Raw genomic sequence first — 23,615 nt, forward strand, 5'->3', positions numbered from 1 at the left:
ACATCATCTGCAGACATGGGGTTAACTTCCACATGTATGTGGATGACACCCAACTCTACCTTTCCTCCTCTACCCTCAACTCCACGACCCCCGATGTCCTGACAGCTGCCTGTCCGACATCGAGTCCTGGACGAGAGACAACTTTCTTCAGCTCAACGTGCGCAAAACTGAGGCCCTCCTGATTGGCTCATGTCAGCGCCTCCGCACCTCAGGCGCTGACACCATCAGCATCAAAGGCCGCACTCTCCACCTCTCAAAGCCATCAGGAACCTCGGTGTTCTGTTCGACCCTGAGCTGTCCTTTCTTCCTCATATCCGCACCACAACTGGCACCGCAATCCATCACCTCCGAAACATCGCCAGACTACAGCACTACCTCACCCCTCACGCGGCTGAAACTCTGGTCCACACCTTTATCACCTCAAGGCTGAACTATGGGAACTCTCTCCTCGCCGGCCTTCCTGGCACCTCCCTTCACACTGCAGGTCATTCAGAACTCTGCAGCTCATGTACTGTCCCGCACCAGACACCGCGACCACATCACTCCCACCCTCGCCCTCGCCCTCGCTCGCCTCCACTGCCTCCCCATCCCCCAGATGATCGAATTCAAGATCCTCATCCTCACCTACAAGGCCATTCACGGCCTTGCTTCCTCCTACATCTCCGACCTACTATCCCCCTACATACCTGCCCGTACCTTCCGTTCCTCTGGCTCTGGTCTGTTCCACGTCCCCCGTCCTACCATTGGTGGCCGGGCTTTCAGCCCCTCGGCTCTGGAACTCCATCCCCCAGTGCCTTCGCCGCTTCCTCCCTTTCCTCCTTCAAGGCCGGTCTCAAGACCTTTCTCTTTGACCGTGCCTTCAGCTCCCCTCTCGAGTCTCTACCCCCTCCACGCTCCCTCCCTTCCCTCCCCTCACCCTGAGCATTTCCCCCCTGCTCGGGTCCTGACCCAACTGTCCAGCGCCTTGGGACGTCCTCCCGACGTGAAAGGCGCTCTATAAATGAAATGTTGTTGTTGTTGTTGATTTTATGGGTGAAACTCGGCAGCCAATTGCGGACAGGAATAACTCACAAAAGGTCGAAGATAGAGTGACCAAATGTTTTTATTTTTCAATTTTTAATTTTTACATTTTTTTTCATTTTAACCCCCGGAAAAGCGATCCGCCAGTTGACTAACAACTGGGTTCCTACTCACTGCTAGGCAAACAGAGACGTGTGGAGTAAGGAAACTTGTCCAACATTTTGCCCGGCCCGGGAATCAAACCCAAATCTTCTCTCTTGCGAGGCGAGTGCTCTAACCACTGAGCTACAGGACTCCAACATCCATTAAGCAAAGTCCCATTGCAGGTCAAGCTTGTGGCATACAAGACATGCATGCAGGGAGACGTCTATAGTTCTGAGCTCCCAGTGATGCAGCAGAGAGGCTTCCTCTGACCCATTTGCAAAGTCCAGGATCAAGCAGTGAGGTGGATTTGTGGCAAACACGGGAAGTGACTGCAGGAAGGGGGGTGTCTGGCCTACCTGTCGCTACACCCCCTCGAGGCAGAGTTGGCTTCACAGAGGGCCTGGATTAAGCAGCTGGTGCTGAGTAAGTCTGGTACATGTCATTGGACATGGACCTTGAACGTCAAGGTGGCTGGCACGTCACAAGTGTCCTGTCAAGTTCCTCCCACCAAGCTGAAGGCAGATGTCCATCAGATAGCAGATGAGGAAACTCTGAGGCTTTGGTCAACAACTCCTAAAAGGTGTTACCCAAGTTCAAGTTTGTGAACACGTGTTCAGATATCCAGCGCTTGGATTGGCCTGCAGAGAGGTAACATCCTGGTGGAACCATACTCGATGGGAAGGGATGTGTGTCTGATGTGAATTGATCCAGCATCCACAGCCTTTTGGGGGAGAGGGTTCCGGATTTCCACTATCCTTTGGGTAAAAGATACCTCCTAATTTTACTCCTAAATGGCGCGGCTCTAATTTGAAGAATATGCCCCTGGTTCTGGATTCCCCACCAGAAAAAATAGTTTCTCTGTAGCTAACCTATCGAATCCCTTTATTATTTAAAAACCTCAATCAGATCATCCCTTAACTTTCTAAACTCAAAGGAATATAGACCAAGTTTATATAACCTACCCTCACAATTTCAACCTTTAAGCCCTGGTATCATTCTGGTGAATCTGCACTGCACCAATATATCCAATATAGCCAATATATCATTCCTGAGGTGCAGTGCCCAAAACTGAATACAGTCTCCAGATGGGGTTTGACCCTGTACATAATTGAAGCATCATTTCCTGCTTGTAATCCAGCCCCCTTGAGACATCCAGAGACACTCTCTTATCCACCATGTTAGTGACCTTCTCAAAAAAATTCAATGCCTTTCACATCAGGAGAACACTGGAGCTTGTTGATGGTGATGTCTCCTCCAAAATACAGATGAATTGGAACATTTCCAAAGTCCTCAACTTGAAGACCTTGTCTGAAGGCCTGAGGCAGGAAAAGAATAGGCCTTTGAGAGTAGTTGACCATGTTTTTGCACTTTTGGATGTTTTTTTCTTAACGTTATAGTTAACTCTTTAGCGATGGATATCTTGATAGCCTTGTTTGGAGACATGATCAGGAGATTTATTTTAAGGTTCCTGTGTTTGCCCTTCTTAATAGTGGATTAGGTAAATTGAGTGTGTCCCTCATTGTCATTTCAGACAAATGGAAAGTAACATTCCATTGTGGAACTCTTAGTAGTTTGGTTTGGAGACTCCTAAGCATGGATGGTGGTAGAAATAACGTTTGAGAAAACTAAGGGTCTGGATCATGGCATTTCTAAACATTTTCCATTTCTGGTTCCTTAGTCCTCATTAAGATTCTAAAAGGGCAAGACAATATAGATATGACAGGCTGTTTCAACTTGTCTAGAATAGTAAAACCAGAGGACACGGCCTGCGATTGAAGGGTGGGAAATTCAGAACAAATCTATGCAAACACTATGTCAGTGAGCGAAGAGTAAACCTATGGAACAGGTTCCCTGGGGAGATGGTTGAAGCAGTAAGTGTTGATTCTTTGAAGCACAGATTAAATAGTTTTCTTTTAGGAAATAACATTATGGGATATAGTACATTGGTAGTTTGGGACATATGTGCATGTGACCGCCTGGAAGTTGGAAGGCAAACTAGATGAACCTTGGTCTTTTATCGTCTAGCATTTCTTATGTTCTTATGTCCTTATGTTAGTCAGGCAACAAGGTTAAAATGCATTTGGAAATGCCTCCACGCACGGCTTCTCAATATTGGCAGTGCCCTAATTTAGCTGAAAAGCTGGTTTTAGGAAGTAAGGAAAAGGACCCTTCCTTTTTGTGAATAGAAAATGTAGTCATGGAATACAAGCCAATCATAGATTGAGTTAAATCAGTATCCCCTAAATAATGTTAGGAAGGCTGGTTTTGGTGCTTCAAAATGATCTCCTGCCAAGTGGAATTCATCCCAGCAGCACCCAGAACCATTTAGCTGACTTTCGGTTACTATTCATTCAGAAGTGGATGGAGATGGTTTCAAAACATATTTTAATCCTGTTCCTTAATAAAGGATGAAAATGTGTTTCAGATTACACTGAGCTCCTAGCTAAGTAAACTGATAGGGGCCGAGTTATCCTCTAGATAAATTGATCACAACTGTTTGTGGGACGCTGCTGTGCGCAATTGGCTGCTGCATTTCGCCCACAAATATACAATCGATTCACTTTACAGTATACTTTGTGAAGCGCTTTAAGACGTCTCGAAGACGTGAAAAGCGTTATATCAGATGCAAGGATTATTAGTATTATTTACTTTGTGGTTGTTTGTGGGATCCGTAGTTTCTAAAATGGCTATTGCATTTGCCTAAAAGTAGAAACTGCACTTGACATAAATTACCAGTGGACCAATTTGAGACTTTTCAATATTCTGATCTGAATTCTGGTATCAGGCCCACAATGTCTACTTTTGCTGATCAGTTGAAAATAGGGATAGTAGCTAACAATGAAGATGATTGAAAGCAAAATTAGGGGACACAGATAGATTAGTTGATTGGGTAGAGAAATAGCGAATTAAATTTAATGGAGACAAATGTGAGGTTATACAGTTTGGGAGGACGAATAAAGAGAAAAGTAAATGTTTTGGAGAAAATATTAAAAGGAAAAAGCAGAAGGACTTGGGGGTTAAGTCCTTAAAGTTAGGTGGATAAAGCTGTCAAAAAGCTAATGGAATCTTAGGTTTTATAAATAGGGGTATAGTATATTAAAGTAAAGAGGCAATGCTAAACCTATACAGATTGTTAGTTAAAATATTGTGTCCAGTATTGGTCACCCACTTTAGGAAAGAGGTCAAAGTGATAGAGGGTGCAGAGGAGATTTACAAGGATGATGCCGGGGATAAGTGGTTTCGGCCAATGAGTGGAGACTGGAGGAACTGGGATTTGCCTTCCCTTAATCCATATTGAATCAAAGAACCCCATTTTTCAATCCTCTTCACATAATTATAACTCTCTCATACCTGATATCACCCAAATAAATCTCTGCTGTACCCTCTTTTTATAATTAGAAGTCCAATCCACTTAAATACATTGAAAATGAAGAGTTTTTAGCACTGAGCTTTGTCATTGACCGCTTCTTGTCAGTCCAGAATATATCCCTTTACTGTATTCTTCACAGATCAACTTCAAGATCCTCTCACTCATGTTCAAATCCCTTCACTCCCTGGCACCTCCCTACCTCTCCGATCTCCTCACTCCCCAATGCACCACCTGGTGCCTTCGCTCGACTGGCACCGGCTCCTGCTCGTCGCTCAAACCCTCCGCCCCTCAATCGGAGATCAGCTTTCAGCCCCTACGTTGTGAAACTCTGGAACACTCTCCCTCAATCCCCCCACCTAGCCCCCTCTCCCCTCTTTCAAGTCCCGCTTGAAAATCTTCCTCTTCAACTGTGCTTACAGCCAACCCCTCCCCCCGGCTCGGAGTCAGGCTCCACTACTGTTAAGTTCTGAGATGCTGCCCGCTATTCATGCTGTCACATCAATACAACAACACCTTGCATATATATAACACCTTTCACGTGGGATAGTGCCTCAGAGGCTGAAGATTACTTTTAATATTAAAATTATTGCAATCTATTGGAGTTTAACATAGTAAATATCAGGTAAATATTATGCTTCACTTTTTGAAATGTTGTCTTACCTACTAATTAATCATAATTGGGAAATTGTGCTTCGTTATTAGGAATATTGTGCAATGAAAATAAATATATAAGAGAGAGTGGGACGGATGGTTATAAGATGTTACTGAATAGAATAAGTAAACCTGGAATAATACTTTGATATATTTCAAGGCAGCATGTTTAGAAAGCACAGGTTCAGGGATGTGAAAGTTATGTTTAGAACCAACAATAGGAAGTATTTCTTTACACCGAGGTAATCAACCGCAAGGATGCGTTAAGAAGGATAGCTAAGGTCAGGAGTCTAATTTGTTTGAATTCTGAATGAGAACAAATGGGATAAAGGGCCTTTATGATCTGAACTTTTGCATTTAGTTGAAGTGCTTAGATTTTAGCCTTCTTGTATGTAGAATTTGATATGCAGTCTGAATTATGTGGTGAATAATTGACCTGAGCAAAAAATGCATAATTGAGCTATATCTGTGCTTTGAGGTAAAGGTTTTGTGTGATATAATGTAAGGCTATGAAAACAAGGGGGATATGGAATCAATGTAGGCCTTTCTCTTGTCGTGCTAGGTAATGCCAGACATCTTCATGCACCCACATTTACAAGTCTTTGCCCATCATGGACTGCGAGGAATGCAAAGCCATGTTGCGATGCACAGGGGATACCAGGTAAGAGCCTTGTGTTGGAGATTCATCATCACAGCTTTTTGTACTTCAGAGATCAGATACAGGATCTACCAGGTGGAGGCACTATCATGGAATCATAGAATTATACAGCACAGAAGGAGGCCATTCGGCCCATCGTGTGCTGGCTCTTTGAAAAAAGCTTCCAAATCAACCGCACACCCCCATGCTCTCCCCATAGCCCTGATCAACCCCATTCCCTCGCTCTCTCCCTATAGCCCTGATCAACCCCACTCGCCCGCGCTCTCCCCATAGCCCTGATCAACCCCACTCCCCGGCTCTCTTCCCACAGCCCTGATCAACCCCACTCCCCCCGCTCTCTCCCCATAGCCCTGATCAACCCCACTCCCCCACTCTGTCCCCATAGCTCTGCAAACTTGTCCTCCCCAAATAATTATCTACTTCTCTCTTAAAAGCTGTTATCGAATCGGTTCCCACCGGCCTTTCAGGCAACGCATTCCAGATCCCAACAACTCGCTGTGTGAAAACATTTCTCCTCCCCTCCCCTGTTTCTTTTATCAACAATTTTAAGCCAATGTCCTCGGGTTACCGACCCACCCGCCAGTGGGAATAGTTTGTCCTTGTTCACCCTATCGAATCCCCTCATAATTTTGAAAACTTCTATTAAGTCTCTTCTTAATCTTCTCTGCTCCAAGGAGAATAACTCTCGCTTCTCTCGCCTCTCCTGATCACTGAAGTCCCTCATTCCTGGTACCATCCTGGTCAATCTCCTTTGCACCCTCTCCAATGTCTTGACATCCGTCCTAAAGTGTGGTGCCCTGAACCTAACCAGGCCTCAGCTCATTATGCTAAAGAGAATTAACATTGGCAGTAATGGATCCATAATGTGGAAGGGTATAAATTAAAGGAATGAGCATTGTTTTGGAATGCTATTAGTGGAGGATTGAAAAACGTAGGGTATTATGTTTCAATTATCTTTGTTGAAGAATGCCTTGCATTATTAAAAGTATTTCATAGAATCATATAAATCTTAGAACGCATGGTTAGAGCACTCCCCTCCTAAGCGCGAGGACCCAGGTTCAATCCCCAGGTCGAGCGAAACCTTAGGCAAGTTTCTTTACTCCACGCAACTTTGTCTGCTTAGCAATAAGTAGGTTATTAATCGATTGGCAGATCACTTTTTTGTCCAAAAAAATGTGGTCACTGAGTCGAATCATAGAATCTTACAGCACAGAAGGATACCATTCGGCCCATTGTGCCTGGGTCTGCTCTTTGAAACAGTTATTCAACTAATCCCACTCCCCAACTCATCGTACCCCATAGCCCTGCAAATGTTTACTTTTTAAATACCTATCCAACAAAAAACAAATGACATGTGTAAAAGCGGGAGGGCATCCTAGGCACTGGACAATCAGTGTTTTGGACCTAAGCTGGGGATCGGGATCGGGGAGGGTGGAGGGCAGTGGGCGAAGGAGGGTGACTGAAGGCACTGTTGAAGAGGAGGGTCTAGAAACGGGTCTTGAAGGAGGCAAGGGAGGGGGCGAGGCAGAGGGACTGCGGGATGGATTTCTGGAAGGTGGGAGCAGTTTCCTGTCCGCCAATGGTGAGGCGGATGATGCAGGGGACATTTCAAAGCACTTCACAGAATATACTGTAAAGAGAATTGACTGTATATTCTGTGGGCGAAACGTGCCAATTGCGCACAGCAGCGTCCCACAAGCAGGCCACTGAGCGGAGGGAACGGGCAGTTTGGTAGGTGGGTTAGGAGATCGCAGAGATAGGGGGCCATAGAGGGCTTTGAAAGTGAGGACCAGCATCTTGAACTGTATCTTCTGTGTGATGGGAATCCAGTGGAGTCGGGTGAGAGTGGGGTTCACGGAGCCTGGTGCGGGAGAGGACACGGGCTGCAGAGTTCTGAATGATCTGCAGCCTGTGGAGGGAGGAGTTGAGGAGGCCGACAAGCAGGGAGCTTGCCTGGTCGAGCCTGGATGTTATGAATGCATATAATAATAATAGTAATCCTTGCACTTGATATAGCGTCTTATCACGTCTTTGAGACGTCTCAAAGCGCTTCACAGAATAGACTGTAAAGTGAATTGACTTTATATTTTGTGGGTGAAATGCGGCAGCCGATTGTGCACAGCAGCGTCCACAAACAGTCGTGGATTGAGTGACCAAATTATTCTTATTTTATTTTTAAAATTTATTTTGATGGGATTATTATCCCCGGAAAAGCAATCTGCAAATCGACTTACTTAGGCTCTTACTTACTGCTGGGTAAGCAGAGGCGTGTGGAGTAACTTGCCCAACGTTTCGCCTTGCTCTGTGTGAGGGTCTCGGCGGCCAGCGATGTGAGACAGTGCCATGACCTGCTCTGCCTTCCCCCACCTCCGCAACATTGTCAGGCTCCGCCACTATCACAGTTCCTACTCTCTCTCCCCCATTCTCTCTCTCCTCCCTCCTCTCTCTCTCCTCCCTCCTCTCTCCCCCCCATCCTCTCTCTCCCCCATCCTCTCCTTCCTCCCGCCTCTCTCTCCTCCCTCCTCTCTTTCCCCTATCCTCTCTCTCCCCCATCCTCTCCTTCCTCCCGCCTCTCTCTCCTCCCTCCTCTCTTTCCCCTATCCTCTCTCTCCCCCATCCTCTCCTTCCTCCCGCCTCTCTCTCTCCTCCCTCCTCTCTTTCCCCTATCCTCTCTCTCCCTCATCCTCTCTTTCCTCCCTCCTTTCGCTCCTCCCTCCTCTCTCTCCCCCTTCTCTCCTCCTCCTCTCTCTACCCCCTCCTCTCTCTCCCCCCTCCTCCGTTCTCTCCCCCTCCTCCATTCTCTCCCCCTCCTCCTCTCTCTCTCCTCCTCTCTCTCCCTCCTCTCTCCTCTCTCCTCTCTCCCCCTCCTCCGCGCTCTCCCTCTCCGTGCTCCCCCTCCTCCACGCTCTCTCCCCCTCGTCTGCGCTCTACCCCTCCTCCATTCTCTGCCCCTCCTCCTCTCTCTCTCCTTCTCTCTCCCCCTCCTCGCTCCCCCTTCTCTCTCCCCCCTGTTCCCCCTGTCTAAATCCCTGTCTCTCTCCCAAGCGAGGGTCATTATCTGCTGTGACAGGAGCTGGCATTTGCTAAGGAGACATGCTTGCCTTCCTAACAGACTGCAGTAAAGGTGCTGTGCGCCCTGATCCTCCCAACCACCGGCTCCTGCCCTGGGAGGACGTTCACCAGAGTGGGATGGAGCCGGTTGGAATGTTGGAAATGGTCTTAGGCTGGATGCAGCCCACAGAATCCGGCCCATGGCAGCCAACATGTTGGACCACCCCACCCTGTCCTAATTGACAGCCAATGTACATACTCTCTGGAGATCCCTTTGCTCCAATGCCACTTCCTCCCCTCCAACTTGTCATCTCTCTAAGACTGGGTCTGCCAATCAGGAGGGGCCCAGGACAGACCCCTCCCCCCACTGTGACCTCACTGCCCTATTGTGACCTCACTGCCCTGTTGTGACCTCACTGCCCTGTTGTGACCTCACTGCCCTGTTGTGACCTCACTGCCCTGTTGTGACCTCACTGCCCTGTTGTGACCTCACTGCCCTGTTGTGACCTCACTGCCCTATTGTGACCTCACTGCCCTGTTGTGACCTCACTGCCCTATTGTGACCTCACTGCCCTATTGTGACCTCACTGCCCTATTGTGACCTCACTGCCCTAACAAACACCGTCTACTTCCTTCCCTTCAGCCACTGTGACCCACTGTGATCTGTGTCCATGTCTCGGCCGCGATACCCAGTGACCGCAGTTTGACGAGATGTCTTTCATGTAGTAATTTATCAAACACCTTTTGGAAGTCTAGATATACTACAATCATATAGTTTTACATATATGATGTGGTGTTTGCCCATTCGTCGCCTCAAAATAATCTATCAGATTGGTCAGACAAAATCTAACCCTTCTGAAGCCTGTCAATTAATTATTAGATTATTAGGCTGTCAATTATTCGATTATTTTTATATAAATAATCTTTCACTTCATTCTGATGACTGACTCCGTCTTTCCTATTATTGAGGTCAGGCTATGGGCCTAAAGTCACCGGGTTTAGTTTTGTTGCCTTCTTAAATATGGAACCAACATCTGCTACTTCCAGTCCTGATTGACTCCCTCACAAGTTCTGTCAGAACTGCACAAATCTCCTGCCTTGTCTCCCTAACTATCCTGGCTACAGGTCATCGGTGCCAGGGCATTTGTCAGAATTAAGCCTCTTCAGTCTCTCCAGAATTTCAGACTCCCTTATATTAAAGACCTGGAGCTCAACAACGTTTGCTGGCTGTTGGGGCGCATTTTATTAGAGTCCTCCATGATAAAAAAAAACACTCCAGGAAGTAGTCAGTTAACAGGCTATCTCCTGTTTATTCTCTTTATCAACCCCATTTGAATCCCTTAGGGTTTTACTATCTTCCCTGGCTCTTCTCTCTTGCTGCTGTAATGTTGAAAGAATTTTGTGGGTTTATATTTTGCACTTTGCTGCTATGTCCTTTTCTAGTTCTCTTTTGGCTTCCCTAATCTCTTTTTAATCTTTTTCTGCAGTGTTGTACTCAGCCCAATAGCCACCCTCTCCTATAAGCTTTGTAAATCTTCATTTTCTTCTTTTTATTTTCCTATTGATCCATTTTGGGGTGTTTTTGTTTATTTTGCCTTGCTGCACTTGGGTGTGGATTCCAAGCACTCCGAGATGCCGTCCGGCGTGAAGAGCGCTATATAAATGCAAGTTGTTGACTTGTCCTGCATGCACTGCAGAATGTTCTTTAGGGATGCCCTCCACTGATTTGTCCTTGAGTAATGTCTCCCAGTCATTAGGACTCCCATAATGTCTCCCAGTCTCCTAGGGCTGATAGCTCAGCCCTCAGATGATTGAAGTTTGCCCACCTAAAGATCAACTATTTCCATTCCCCGAATAGTGTCTGGGTCACTGACTATAACAAAGTCAAGATGTGACCTACCCCTAGTGAAGGGAGACATACAGTGGTGCCCCCAAGAGTTGGTATTGCCCTTTTTAATATATACTAATGACCTAGACCTGGGTATAGAGAGCAACATTTTTAAGGTCCCAGATGACACAAAACTTGGAAACATAATAAACAGTGAGGAGGATAGTAGCAGACTGCAGGAGGACATAGACAGACCGGTGAAATGGGCAGACACATGGCAGATGAAATCTAATGCATCTAAGGCAATATACAGTAAATGGTACAATTTTAAAGGAGGTACAAGAGCAGAGAGACCTGGGGTTCACATTTTTTAAAGTGACAGGACAAGTTTACAAAGCTGTTAAAAAGTATATGGAATCCTTGCTTTTATAAATACAAAAGCAAGTTATGTTGAACCCATACAAATCACTGGTTAGGCCTTAGCTGAAGTACTGTGTTTAGTTCTGGTCTTGGAGAGGGTGCAGAGGAGATTTACCAGAATGATATCAGTTATTTGGAGAGAGTAGAGATGATGGGATTATTCTCCTTAGAGCAGAGAAGGCTGAGGGGAGATTTGATAGAAGTATTCAAAATTATGAGGGGTTTTGATTGAGTAGATAGGGAGGAACTGTTTCCTCTGATGGGTGTTGGTGACCAGAGGACACAGATTTAAGATAATTGGGAAAGAACCAGAATTGAGAAGAAGAGAATTTGTTTTACCTAATAATAATAATAATAATCCTTGCATTTGATATAGCGCTTTTCACGTCGGGAGGACGTCCCAAAGCGCTTCACAGAACACACTGTAAAGTGAATTGACTGTATATTTGTGGGCGAACGCGGCAGCCAATTGCGCACAGCAATGTCCCACAAACAGTCATGGGTTGAAAATGACCAATTTATTATTGTTTTTGGTTTTGGAGGGATTATTATTAGGCTCTGTGTGGAGTAAGGAAACTTGCCCAAGGTTTCGCCCTCTGCCTGGAAATGAACTCAGGTCTCTCGCTCGCAAAGCGAGTGCTCTAACCACTGAGCCACAGGACTCCACGAGAGAGTTGCACGGTCTGGAATGCACTGCCTGAAAGGGTTTCGTCCCACCCGGCCATCGAATCCGCTTGTGAGTGCTCTAACCACGAAGCTACAGGACATCATGATAGAAAGAGATGAGAGAGAGAGAGAGCGTGAGCAGTCAGCCTTCAGATACTGCTATATTGTGATGAAGAGTGAACCTTCTACTCTGATTCTACACTGATTCTACTCTGGGGATTTCCTCACCTAAAGCAGGTGGTACCTAAATCTCACTCACTATACTACACTAAACCATGCTTCCTGTAGACAATTTGTCACATAAGCAAATCTTTGAACGTGGCAGGACAGATAGATAAAGCTATTAAAAAAGCATACGGGGAAGTGGGATTAATCTGGATAGCTCTTTCAAAGAGCCGGCACGGGCCAAATGGGCCAAATGGCCTCCTTCTGTACTGTATAATTTTCTGATTCTATTATTCTACTTGAAAATGTGCCCGTTATCCACAAACTTGATTCCTTTCTGCACACAGTGTTTCTAACCAGTTGTTGGAGCTAATTATCTTCATCACTGTTTCCACACTCGCCTCGCAAGTGAGAGGACCTGGGTTCAATTCCCGGGCGGGTCAGGGCGAAACCTTAGGCAAGTTTCCTTAGTCCACAGACACGCCTCTGTTTACCTAGTATTAAGTAGGAACCTGCTTGTTAGTCCATTGGCGGATCGCTTTCCAGAGGTAATAATCCCTCCCAAAAAAATGTGGTTACTCAATCTACAACTGTATTGGGACACTGCTGTGCGCAATTGGCTGCCGTGTATCGCCCACAAAACACACCGTCACTACACTTTTTACAGTGTATCCTGTGAATCGCTTTGAAACCTCTCAAAGATGTGATAATAAATAATAAGCCTTGCACTTAATATACCGCTTTAGAATATACTGTAAAGTGAATTGACTGTATATTTGTGGGCGATAAGACGCTGTATCAAATGCAAGTATTATTATTATTATCTGCCCTTGAGAATCCCTCACCTTTGCCTTATTTGAGTTATCTGCCATAAAGAGCTCACTGTCCACAAAACTGACCTCATCTTCCCCGTAGCAATACAATACTATAATAATCCTTGCATTTGAGATAGCGCTTTTATCACGTTTTTGAGACATTTCAAAGCGCTTCACAGAATTGCAGCAGCGAATTGCGCACAGCAATGTCCCACAAACAGTCGTGGATTGAGTGATCAAATTATAATTATTTTTTGGAAGGGATTATTACCCACAAAATCACCAAACAACTGGGTTCCTACATGCTGCTAGTTGAACAGAGGCGTGTAGAGTAAGCATGTTTGCCCAACGTTTCACCCTGCCCAGGAATCAAACCTGCGTCCTCTTGCTTGCGAGGCGAGTGCTCTCACCATTGAGCTCCAGTACTCCACTGGGCCAGTGTGTATGTATGTGTGTGTGTGTATCTCTCTCTAAGTGGGGTCTCCTTGGAGCTGAACTGGCTCCAAGGTGACCTGCCTGGTAATGGAATAGCGGAATCGAGCCAGCCCTCTATGGCAGTCTCGGTAGTCAGGCAGGTCTGCAGTATTCCAGGGCACTCGCTGCTGATGACAGCACAGTCAGCCTGGCTCATCGGCAGGAACTGGATGGGCCGATCAGTCAATGGGGGCAGAGAATCATCCCACTCAGCTCCTGTTAACCCTGCAGCCAAAGTGTTAATGGGTAGGGTGATCCTAGTTGGACAAGCAGCAGGAAAGCTTGCCAGATAGCGATCTCAATGGCAATATGGGGTTTTAGCTGGTAGACTCCAAGGAGTACCCCATAGTACACCATTGCACACTCTGGGGTTCCCAAGCCTTGGCTCTTGCCAATCTTTCCGGAAACCTAATACTTTCTGGAATTAGGTAAGCAGGATGCATTCCTACAGGGAGAGAGTACACATTCCATTCCAGCAAACTATCTTTGGAATTCCCATGTGTAGGTGGTATGTATGTAAATTTCAGCTTGGTTTGCAGACTCTTAAGCACATGATGGGTTTCCACACATGTCTGACCAAAAAAAACTCTGCCTCCACCACTGTTCTGCCACGTTATGCTCTTTCTTCTCCTCTCCCCCCCTCCACCCCACAACTGCCCAGCCACTGTAGCTTAGCTTCACTGTAGCTAAGAGAATCTCACAATTGAAGTTTTAATGATTTGATTTTTTTTCTCATCTTGTTTTCAGGATTTGCTTCACTTGGAGGATCAGTTTAGTGATTTAAACCACGGGGCGTCTCAGAGCACCATTGAGAGGTACACCTTCCTGCACAGGTACGAAAAGGTGAGTGTCCTGGTGTGGTCTGTGCTTACAGCACAACCCACTACACCTGGTGAGAAGTTTGAGAAATATAGAACTTTCTATTTACATGTAACTGAGTCTCAGGAGCCACTCCAGTGGTTTTTAGACAAGTAATTCTAGAAAATTCATCAGGAAAATGGGATGAGAAAGTTATGTAGACTTCACCCTTAAAATATCTTCTTTGGGATCCGTCTGTCGTGATTATATGAAGCAATGTGTTATTGTGTTACTATCAAACTACGTGAGTCGATCGTGGTCTTGGGTCAGTGGTGTGAGTGGTGACAGATTTGTGTCTCTCTGGGAGAAAGATTGCATATGAAGATGGAATGCGATTAAAAGCTGCAATACACTTGTCTCGAATTCAAGATCCTCATCCTCACCTACAAGGCCATTCATGGCCTTGCTCCCTCCTACCTCTCCGACCTACTATCCCCTTACCTACCTGCCCGTACCCTCCGTTCCTCTGGCTCCGGTCTACTCCACATCCCGCGCCCCAACCGCCCTACCATCGGTGGCCGGACCTTCAGCCTCTCAGCCCCGAGGCTCTGGAGCTCCATTCCCCAGTGCCTTCGCCGCTTCCTTCCTTTCCTCCTTCAAGGCCGGTCTCAAGGCCTTTCTCTTTGACCGTGCCTTCAGCTCCCCTCTCGACTCTCTACCCCCTCCTCGCTCCCTCCCTTCCCTCCCCTCACCCTGACCATTTCCCCCCTCCTCGCTCCCTCCCTCCCTTCCCTCCCCTCACCCTGACCATTTCCCTCCTGCTCGGGTCCAGCGCCTTGGGACGTCCTCCCGACGTGAAAGGCGCTCTATAAATGGAACCTTGTTGTTGTTGTCTCATGAATTTGTGGATATGAAACTCTTGTGTTTTTGTTCTGTTTATTTTCACTACTGTCACTGTACTGATATCTTACCTTATTCAGAGAACTTTAGAGACCTGTGAAGAAGGGAAGGAGGCAGCTGAAGTTGAAGAGAAATGCACAATTTGCCTGTCTCCATTAGAAGAAGGAGAGGATGTTAGGTAATATTTGGTGTTTAGCTGTATAAAGTAGCTAAACTTCTCCTTATCTATGATTGTCTATATAATGCCTTTCATGTTGGAAGGAGAGTGCTGGCTGGGCACCTGAACAGGGGAGTGATAGCCAAAGAGGGTGAAGAGAGAAAAGTGGGAAATGAGCTAAATAAGTCTCTATGCGGGCCTAGAGGACATAGGGAGGGAGCAAGTGAGTCTGAAGGACTCCAGTTTGGAGTTCCAGAGAACAGGGCAGAATGACTGAAAGACCTCCTGCCGATAGTGGATGTTGGATACTCATTCAAAGAGTAAATGGACAATTAACAAAGAATGAATACGAAGGAAGGCAGGAAGTTTAAAAGGCAGAGTGCGACAGTGTGTGTGGTTATAGAATGGTGATTCTTGAGAGGTTTGGATTGACAAATAAAGAAGCTACGAATACAGCTTTGATTTAGATTCAATTATATTACTGTGGGGTAGGTCCACAGGCCAGAGTTTGTTGAGTGAAGAGAGCAACCTTGGGTTGTAAGAAGATCGTAGAAGTAGGGTGGAGTGAGGCTTCAGATTTGAAAGTGAGAGTGAGGACCTTGAATTCAAGATTATTACTTCCTTTTAAGTAATGATTGGGAAGCAGGGAAAAATCATCTACATTGATTCATAGACCTTCAAATCTGAAACCTCACCCCACCCTACTTCTGCGATCTCCTACAACCCAAAGTTACTCTCTTCACTCAACAACACTTCACTCTCTTCATTTCACATGAACAAACTTTGCTGTCAGTCACTGATATCTGATTGAGATGATTAGAGAGATGGGAAGGTTCTGGGGCATGGAGGGATGTACATGCGACGGTAAGGATATTGACATCAATCTATATGGAGATGGGGAGATAATGGAGCCTGGTGAGGATAGGGGCATGTTTTGGGCATGGAAAGAATCCATCTTCAGCACACCTGGGAAATTCCTATTAGTTAAGTTAGGTAGATCTCCTCCTGACGTGAAAGGTGTTACATACATTTAAATTGTAATGTATCTACATTACAACATTCTTGAGTATATTTTCATGTTTAATTCATACTAAAACAATTTTATTTCTTTTATATTAAATTAGAATATTACTGCTCTGGTGTATATGGGAAGTGTATTGGGTTCTGGGGAGCCTGCTGTGCTTTGGCCATTTTTGTTAATTTTTTTTCTTATGTAGTTTCACAATTCACAATAATGTTGAACGTTTGCAAATGCACTGTGTTGTTTTGTTCTTGATCAGCTGGGTTTGTGACACATGCAGAATCCCAACACCATGCTTTAGAGTATCCAAACCAGAGCGAGAGTTCAATATATGCCACCTAGAAATGGAAATGTTCCTGGGTATGGAATGGAATATGCGTTCTGCCCGGAGGGACACACCCTGCCTATCTAATTCTGGAGAATAGATTGACAAGAGGAACCCCAGGTTTGGGGACCCCAGAGTGTGCGTTGGGTTAACTGTTGGAATTAAACCAGTTAAAACAATAACTTGTGATAGATAGCAGTTTGGCTAGCTTCCTGCTGCTTGTTAAGCGAGAAACACCCCACCTGTGAGGACTTTGGCTTAGAGGGTTACCAGGAGCTGAGTGGGAAGAATTCCTGCCTCCCAACATATTGCATTTATATAGCGCCTTTCACATTGCCAAGGGACTGGACAGTCGAGAGTTTGTACTCAAACTGGGGATTGGATTCAGGAGGGGTGGGGCTTTTTGGCACATTATGGAGGATAGGGAAGAGGAAGAAATGAGGTTGAAATTGTAAGGTGTGAAGTTTTGTTTCTATTTTGTTGCAGGCGGCTGCCTTGCATGCATCTGTTCCATCAGATTTGTGTGGATCAGTGGCTAGCCACCAGCAAGAAGTGTCCAATTTGTCGAGTGGACATTGAGGCCCAACTTCCAGTGGACACCTAACTGAGCAAAAAGTAAGAATTAAAAGGTGTAACTGCTTTGGAGATTGATAATATATAATAATCCTTGCATTCGATTTGAAGTCTTAGTGATGTACATTTTGTAGACAAACGCAGCAGCCAATTTGCACACAGCAATGTCCTACAAATGGCCATGAAGTGAATGACCAATTTTATTTGGGAGATTGTTGGCTGAGTCACCAGGAGAAACTCCCTTCTCATTTCAAATAGTGCCATGGGATCTTTAAAGTTCACCTGAACACCAGTTGGGACCTCAGTTTAATGTCTCACCTGAAGACGGCACATCTGACAATGCAGCGCACTCCAATCCAAGACTGAGATCAAAGTCTGGATGTAAGGCTTGAACTCACAATATTCTGACTTGGAGGCAAAAGTGCTCCCAACCCTACCACCTGCTGCCGGGACCCTGTACTTTACCGGCTGTTTTTGTTTTGTTGCAGGCGGATCAGTGGGTGGCCACCAGCAACAAGAGTCCAATTGTTGGGGAGTGGACAGTTTTTATTGTTATTCCAGATTAAGGTCCGCGGCCAACATCCAGCCCAAAGACAATTTCCACCATTCCAACTCCCTCCCCCCTCCCCCCTCCCGGGTGAATATCCCCCTAGGGCAGTGGCGGGAGCATGGTTGGGAGGGCGCAGAGCCTTTACTGCGGTCTGGGGGGGACATTCACCCAGGAGGGAGGAAAGGAGGGGGTGGGGAGGGAGGGAGGGGTTTGGAATTGCGGAAATGGTCACGGGCCGCATAAAATCCCTGCTGGGCCACTGGTGGCCTGCGGTTGCATGTTGGAACATGCTGTTTTAGATTATTCATTTCTATTAATGTACAAATTGTAGTATCTTCAGCTACATTCTGTGGTGAAACAGAATCCTCCCATTGAGGTTCTGAGCATGTGGGTGAGCGTGTGGGTAAGCGTGTGGGTGAGCATGTGGTGAACGTGTCAGTAATGGAGGTAATGCCAGTGAAAGTTATTTTAATCTTATTCATGAATTGTTTCAGGTGTTAGCAGTGAGGTTTGTGTGATCGGACCCACATCTTGCACTAGTTGGAGTGGAAAAGATTTTAAAGAAACATCTGCAGTCAAGTCTCGTTGCTCAACCTGGACAACTGGTATTTGGAAGTGCAGCGTATTCTGAACACACCAGTTTTAACAGCCATAATGGAAAGGGTTGATGCCTTAAACAAACTAATTACTTCTACTAGAACTCTGTCCATAAGGTCAGGTGGAAGTGAACGCAATTGATAACCAAGGAAAGACTAAAAGAATCCAAGACTTTTCTTATTTCTACCATCTTTCTACCAAATTTGTTTTGCTCATCAGAAATTTGTTTTACTCTTAAGTTAATGGAATGTCATGTGCCATGAACAATTAGATATTTAATTGAGATACAAAACAGTAATGGATCCATCCACTGCATTTGGAGGTGATTGATTTTGTATAGTTGAGATTGGTTTGTGGAAAGTCCATACAAATCAACTCTATTAACACAGGTTTGTAAGGATAGCATTCACTTTGAATGGAAAAGCACAGGAAATGCAGCAAATAGGAATGAAGGAAATGTAAAATAATCCCATTGGAATCTTTTGGAAAAAATCATATGTTTACTGTACACATTACAATTTACTTGTGTGATCAGCTGTTCCACCCTCCTCCCTCCACTTTCTGTTGCTCTGGAGTAGCGTGAACTCAGATATGTGCACCTGGTGTACTGAAGTTTAATATGGAATCATGAGATTTCTGTGCAATAAACAGTGATGGATCCAAATATGTCGCTATTCATTGGATCATCGGCAGGATCTGGAAGGGCAGACCAGTCACTGGGGCAGGGTATCATCCCACTCAGTTCCTGTTAATCCTGCAAGCCAAAGCCATAATGGATAGGGTGGTCAAGCAGTGGGAAAGCATGCCGGACAGCAATATCAATGGCAGTATGTGGTTTTAGCTGGTTAGACTCCAGCAGTTACCCCCAACATACACTCTGGGGTCCTCAAGCCTTGGCTCTTGTCAACCTGCGCCTAATACTTTCTGGAATTCGGTAAGCAAGATGCATCCCTCCATGGAGAGCGCACTCCAACAATCTATCTCTGGGATTTCCATGTGGGACGCGTGGAATTCTCAGCTCGGTTTGGCGACTCTTAAACGTGGTCATGGGTTTTCGCATGTGTCATGTGACCAAAATAAAATGACATTTCATCCTCAACACTGTGATGATTATACCTGTGATTGTCAAGGACTCCTGTAAAGGAGAAAGTGGCATTCAGAGCTTTTCAAACCTTCCATATGTACGATTCAATATTTAGAGGTCAGACATTACCAAACATTAAATCTGCACACAGGATGACAGATGCTCTGATGATTTGCTTGATGCAGAAATCAGATTTTAAAATCGTCTAAATCTGGATGAGATAAATTAATTGATAATTCTGTTACTTTTTAAGAAAGCATCTTAGTTTATGAACCTAATGAGACTTTAGCCCTGTATGAAAGTTTCAATCAGTAATGTATATTAACACTAATTGTAAATTGCGCACTAATTGTGATGCAGAAACTTGGAGCACTTTGAAGGCATCAGAAGAATTGCATTAGGATTTTCTGAGACAATGAAGATACTTGTTCCAATGTGATGTGTACTTCCCATTGTATTTTGTAATATTTAACATTATGGTTTTGCATAATACCATTTTTAGAAAATGAATGTGTTTGTATTATTTGCTGAGGTAAGATCTGACTCTGCAGTTTGAGGAATTAATAAATAATCCTAATCATTTAGAGACATGTCTACAGACATGCTTCTCAATTGTTCATGCATATAGCTGGAAATCTGGGCAGCTTTTTATTCAATAAATAGGTAACTCCATAGGTGAATGGCCACACACTTAGTTTAAACTGTTGATGACTAGAAAAGTACTGGGAATGGATATCTGATTCACCAGTAAACAGTAATCTGTCACTGGGAGCAGCTTCACTGCAAGCAGTTGCATATTTTACCCAAGAGATGCACTTTGTATATGTCAAATGTCTGAAAGCACTTTACAATAATTGTCATGTGTAGTAACTGTTTTGTAGGTATATATATATCAGCATAGCGCATTTGATAGCTGTGTTGTCTCTTTCCAGTTGAGTGTAAGTGGATGATGGGGCACAGGAAGAATGATAACCGAGCTCGTCACACAATGCCCACACATGTGCCAGAAGTAGCAGTGACTTCTATAGTAGTATATAGTAGTACAACCTATAATAGTAGTATAGCAATCCGTCAATTTGACTTAGTTCACTGAGCCTCTGAGTCAGAAGCTTGTCATATCGGGACTTTGACCTCACATTCTAGGCTGATAATCCAGGGCAATTCTGTCATGAGTGCTGCATTGTCAGCGATCCTTGTCCTTCGAATGAGAAGTTAAACTCAAGATCCTGTCTACCTGTTCAGGTGGCACTGCTGTTCTGATCATTGCCAAACATCAAGTACTGGATGACGTTAAACAAAAACAAGACAAATGCTCTCCAGCTTGGTTCCCGTCAGCACCTTTCACATTGGCAGGACAATTCAAAGTGCTGTTCACCTCGAGCACTGACAGCATCAAACTTCCCTTTGCTGAATTGGTGCGCATCTTCGGTGGCTTGTTTGATGCAAATTGTCTTTCAAACTCCACAACGTTTTCTGACCTGTTCAGCTTTCCTCCATCTCCAAAACATTGCCTGCCACATCCCCTCGAACTGCCGAGACCAAGTATTGATCAAGTCCAGGCTTGACTATTCGAATCCTCTGCACGCCGGCCTCCCAGCTCTTACCTACACAAGCTGCAGACTATCCAGAAATGCAGCTTAAGTCCTGTGTCAAACTGCACCAGGCCTGTTGATCCCAGCCTTGATCGGCTCCACTGGCTCCTCATCTCCCAACTGTTTGAAGTGAAGATCCTGACCCTCCCGACCAACTAATCGCTTGCACAGCGAGTACATCATGTCCCTGCCCTATCTAGCCCACCAATTCTACAATCCTGTCTGGAGCTTTGAGCTCTGCTTTGAGATGTTCTCCCAACGTGGCCAACAGACCCCCAGATTAAATTGGTCATTTTCTTCATGGTTCTTGCAATTATTTGGCTGTACACACATTGGCTGTCCTGTTTGTCCAGGAAACAGTCACTATACTTTACAGAATATCCTGGGATGTCCTTCCGATGTGAAAGATGCTATACCAAATGTAAGGATTGTTATTATTAAGCAGTTGTTGTTGAGTAAGCCTGTAACCTTGACATTGAACTTTGGACTTCTAGAACATCTGCTTGTCCTGTAAAGGTGGTCCCACCTTACACCATACAGAATGTTGGGATATAAGGATTCCCCTATGATCATTTAGAATAGAACAAGATTTTTAACTTTATTCTTTTAAGATATGTTAAATTGATTGTATTAACAGGTCAAAATGGCCGCCAAATTAGCTTTCTTACTAACGGAATGTGGCACAGGCTGAAACCACAGTACCCGTTATCTCTCCTCTCTCCAGATGCAGAGTCCTAAGTGTTATTGTAACCTTGGGTACCAGCTAGAAATGGAGAGAAAAAGGTCTGTAAAACATCATGTGCCAGGCCTAGGAAGATGAGGAGTAGACTTCCCAATAGGCAAGTCCCGAATAACATCATTATAGACAAGACAATGGAGACTCACCTTATCAACACCGGTCAGGCTGGCGCCAGGCCAATGATTGATTAGGATGAGTAAGTGCAGGACAAGTTGTGAAAGGGAAGAAGGGTCCAGAAAATGGCAAGAGTCCAGAAAAGGGTATAATTGGTGAAGAGAGAGAGAGAAGTCAGTTGGGCCTGACTGGCAGGAGGGGAGCGAGGGAGATACACCAGAGAAACCAGGGCAAGCGTGTGATGATAGCCAATAAATTTTCTTCCACTTTTGTTCTACGCAGATTAAGTATGCTCTTCTTTGCACACTATTAAGCTCACTGTCTTATAATAAAAGAATTATTGCACCATCTTGGATGGTCGGGTCATATTTCGAACTCTCGGGATCGGAAATCCCAACAAATTGGCGACCACGAAGGGACCCGACAAGCAATAAGACTTTTTCTTATTCGAAGTGATAGATAAACGCACCCACACATAGTAGCCCACTTAGTGGATCACGCCTTTGTGTTTATTGGTATCTGGGGTATTTCTGTTGTTGAGATACTGACGAGAAAGAGCGAAAATTGAAAGATAGTTTTCAACAATGGCTGAATAAATATGAGGAGAAAATATGTAAGAAAACAGGCCTAAAAATAAAGGACATATGTGAGGAAACGAGCCAGAAAAATGGTATAGAATGGTTAGAGGAAGAAGTGTCAGTCAGTAACATCAAAGTTGAGGGAAAAAGATGTAAAAACTTTTTTAAATACTGGATGTTGAGGGAATACAAATGTAAAGCCTTTGAGTTAAAACGACTACAAGACTAAGGATATGGAAATAGAGGATCTGAAAATTAAAGCCAAACAATTGCAAGACAGTAAGGACAAGGAAGTAGAGGATCTGAAAATTAAGACAGAACAGCTCGGAGAGGTGATGACAGAAATACAAAAGATCACTTTGTCAGACAAATAGAAGAAGAATAGAAGAAGAATTGTGGAGCATAGAAGGAGTATGTGAGAACCAGGAACGAAAGATAATAGAGCTAACCTCCATCCTACACATGATGCAAGGTGAAATCAGCCGGGCTAAGCTGGAGGGAGAACAGCATGAAGAAAGGAAAATAGCGCTGCAGGATAGTCAGGAGAAGTGTGAGGTTATGAGCATCCAGTTGAATGCGGCCAAGGGAGCAGTTAACACCTTAATTAACTGACCTTCAGCCACTGAGACAGACCACACTCTGTGTGGGAGAGAAATCAAGAAATTGAAGGAGATGCTGATAGGCAAGCAGGCGATGGTATGCGCCATTAAGACAGAGGGAACAATTGGGAATAATCGAAATGTCAAAACAGCCATAGATAAAGTAGATAAAATATATTTGGATATGTGTGAGGAAGAATCAGGAAAGTCAGTAGCGGTCATCACTACTACTTGGAGCCGGGTTCACCCAATGCAGACGAGGAGTCAGCAAGAGGCGACTTCTAGTGATGATGCAAATGGCACAGGAGGAATCGCATAGTCGGGCGCTAAGACCCGAGAAATTAGCGACTTATGTGAAAGAGTTCGGCACGATCATAGAACAAATTTGTCCCATTGAGTTGAATCAACAATATTAGAGACTGTCACCCTGAATTGGAGGAAAAACACTTTAAAAGGATACTGTTATGTGCAATCGAATTGAAAGTACGAAAGCGCTTGCTGCGGAATAGTTTGAATCCAGAAGTGGGTGGTACAGCGTTTTTAAGAGCGGTTAAGGTCACGCTAACAAAAGGGAAAGCATGGAACATAAGCCAGGCATATGGGAGGGTAGTGCAGGCAGGAGACGAAAGCCCAGCAGAGTTTCATGAAAGGATAGTGGAAATGTCCAAACAGTTACACACAAAAGAAGTGAGCTCAGAGGATGCAGGAAAGTCAAACATATACCGA

At 44.9% G+C, this 23,615-nt stretch overlaps 1 protein-coding gene across 1 annotated transcript in view; it reads left to right on the top strand.

The window, feature by feature from the left end:
• LOC103184529 (E3 ubiquitin-protein ligase Arkadia-like) overlaps positions 1 to 21,259 on the top strand; it is a 94,998-nt gene extending 73,739 nt beyond the window's left edge. The window contains exons 11-15 of the mRNA XM_042342827.1: positions 5,748 to 5,846; positions 14,010 to 14,105; positions 15,041 to 15,138; positions 16,950 to 17,078; positions 18,081 to 21,259. Coding sequence (XP_042198761.1) covers positions 5,748 to 5,846; positions 14,010 to 14,105; positions 15,041 to 15,138; positions 16,950 to 17,067 — 411 coding nt within the window. The 3' untranslated portion in view covers positions 17,068 to 17,078; positions 18,081 to 21,259. The remainder of the gene's footprint in view (positions 1 to 5,747; positions 5,847 to 14,009; positions 14,106 to 15,040; positions 15,139 to 16,949; positions 17,079 to 18,080) is intronic.
• The last annotated feature ends 2,356 nt before the right edge of the window (positions 21,260 to 23,615 follow it).

This window comes from Callorhinchus milii, unplaced genomic scaffold (assembly GCF_018977255.1).
Source record: "Callorhinchus milii isolate IMCB2004 unplaced genomic scaffold, IMCB_Cmil_1.0 Scaffold21, whole genome shotgun sequence".
Lineage (NCBI taxonomy): Eukaryota > Metazoa > Chordata > Chondrichthyes > Chimaeriformes > Callorhinchidae > Callorhinchus > Callorhinchus milii.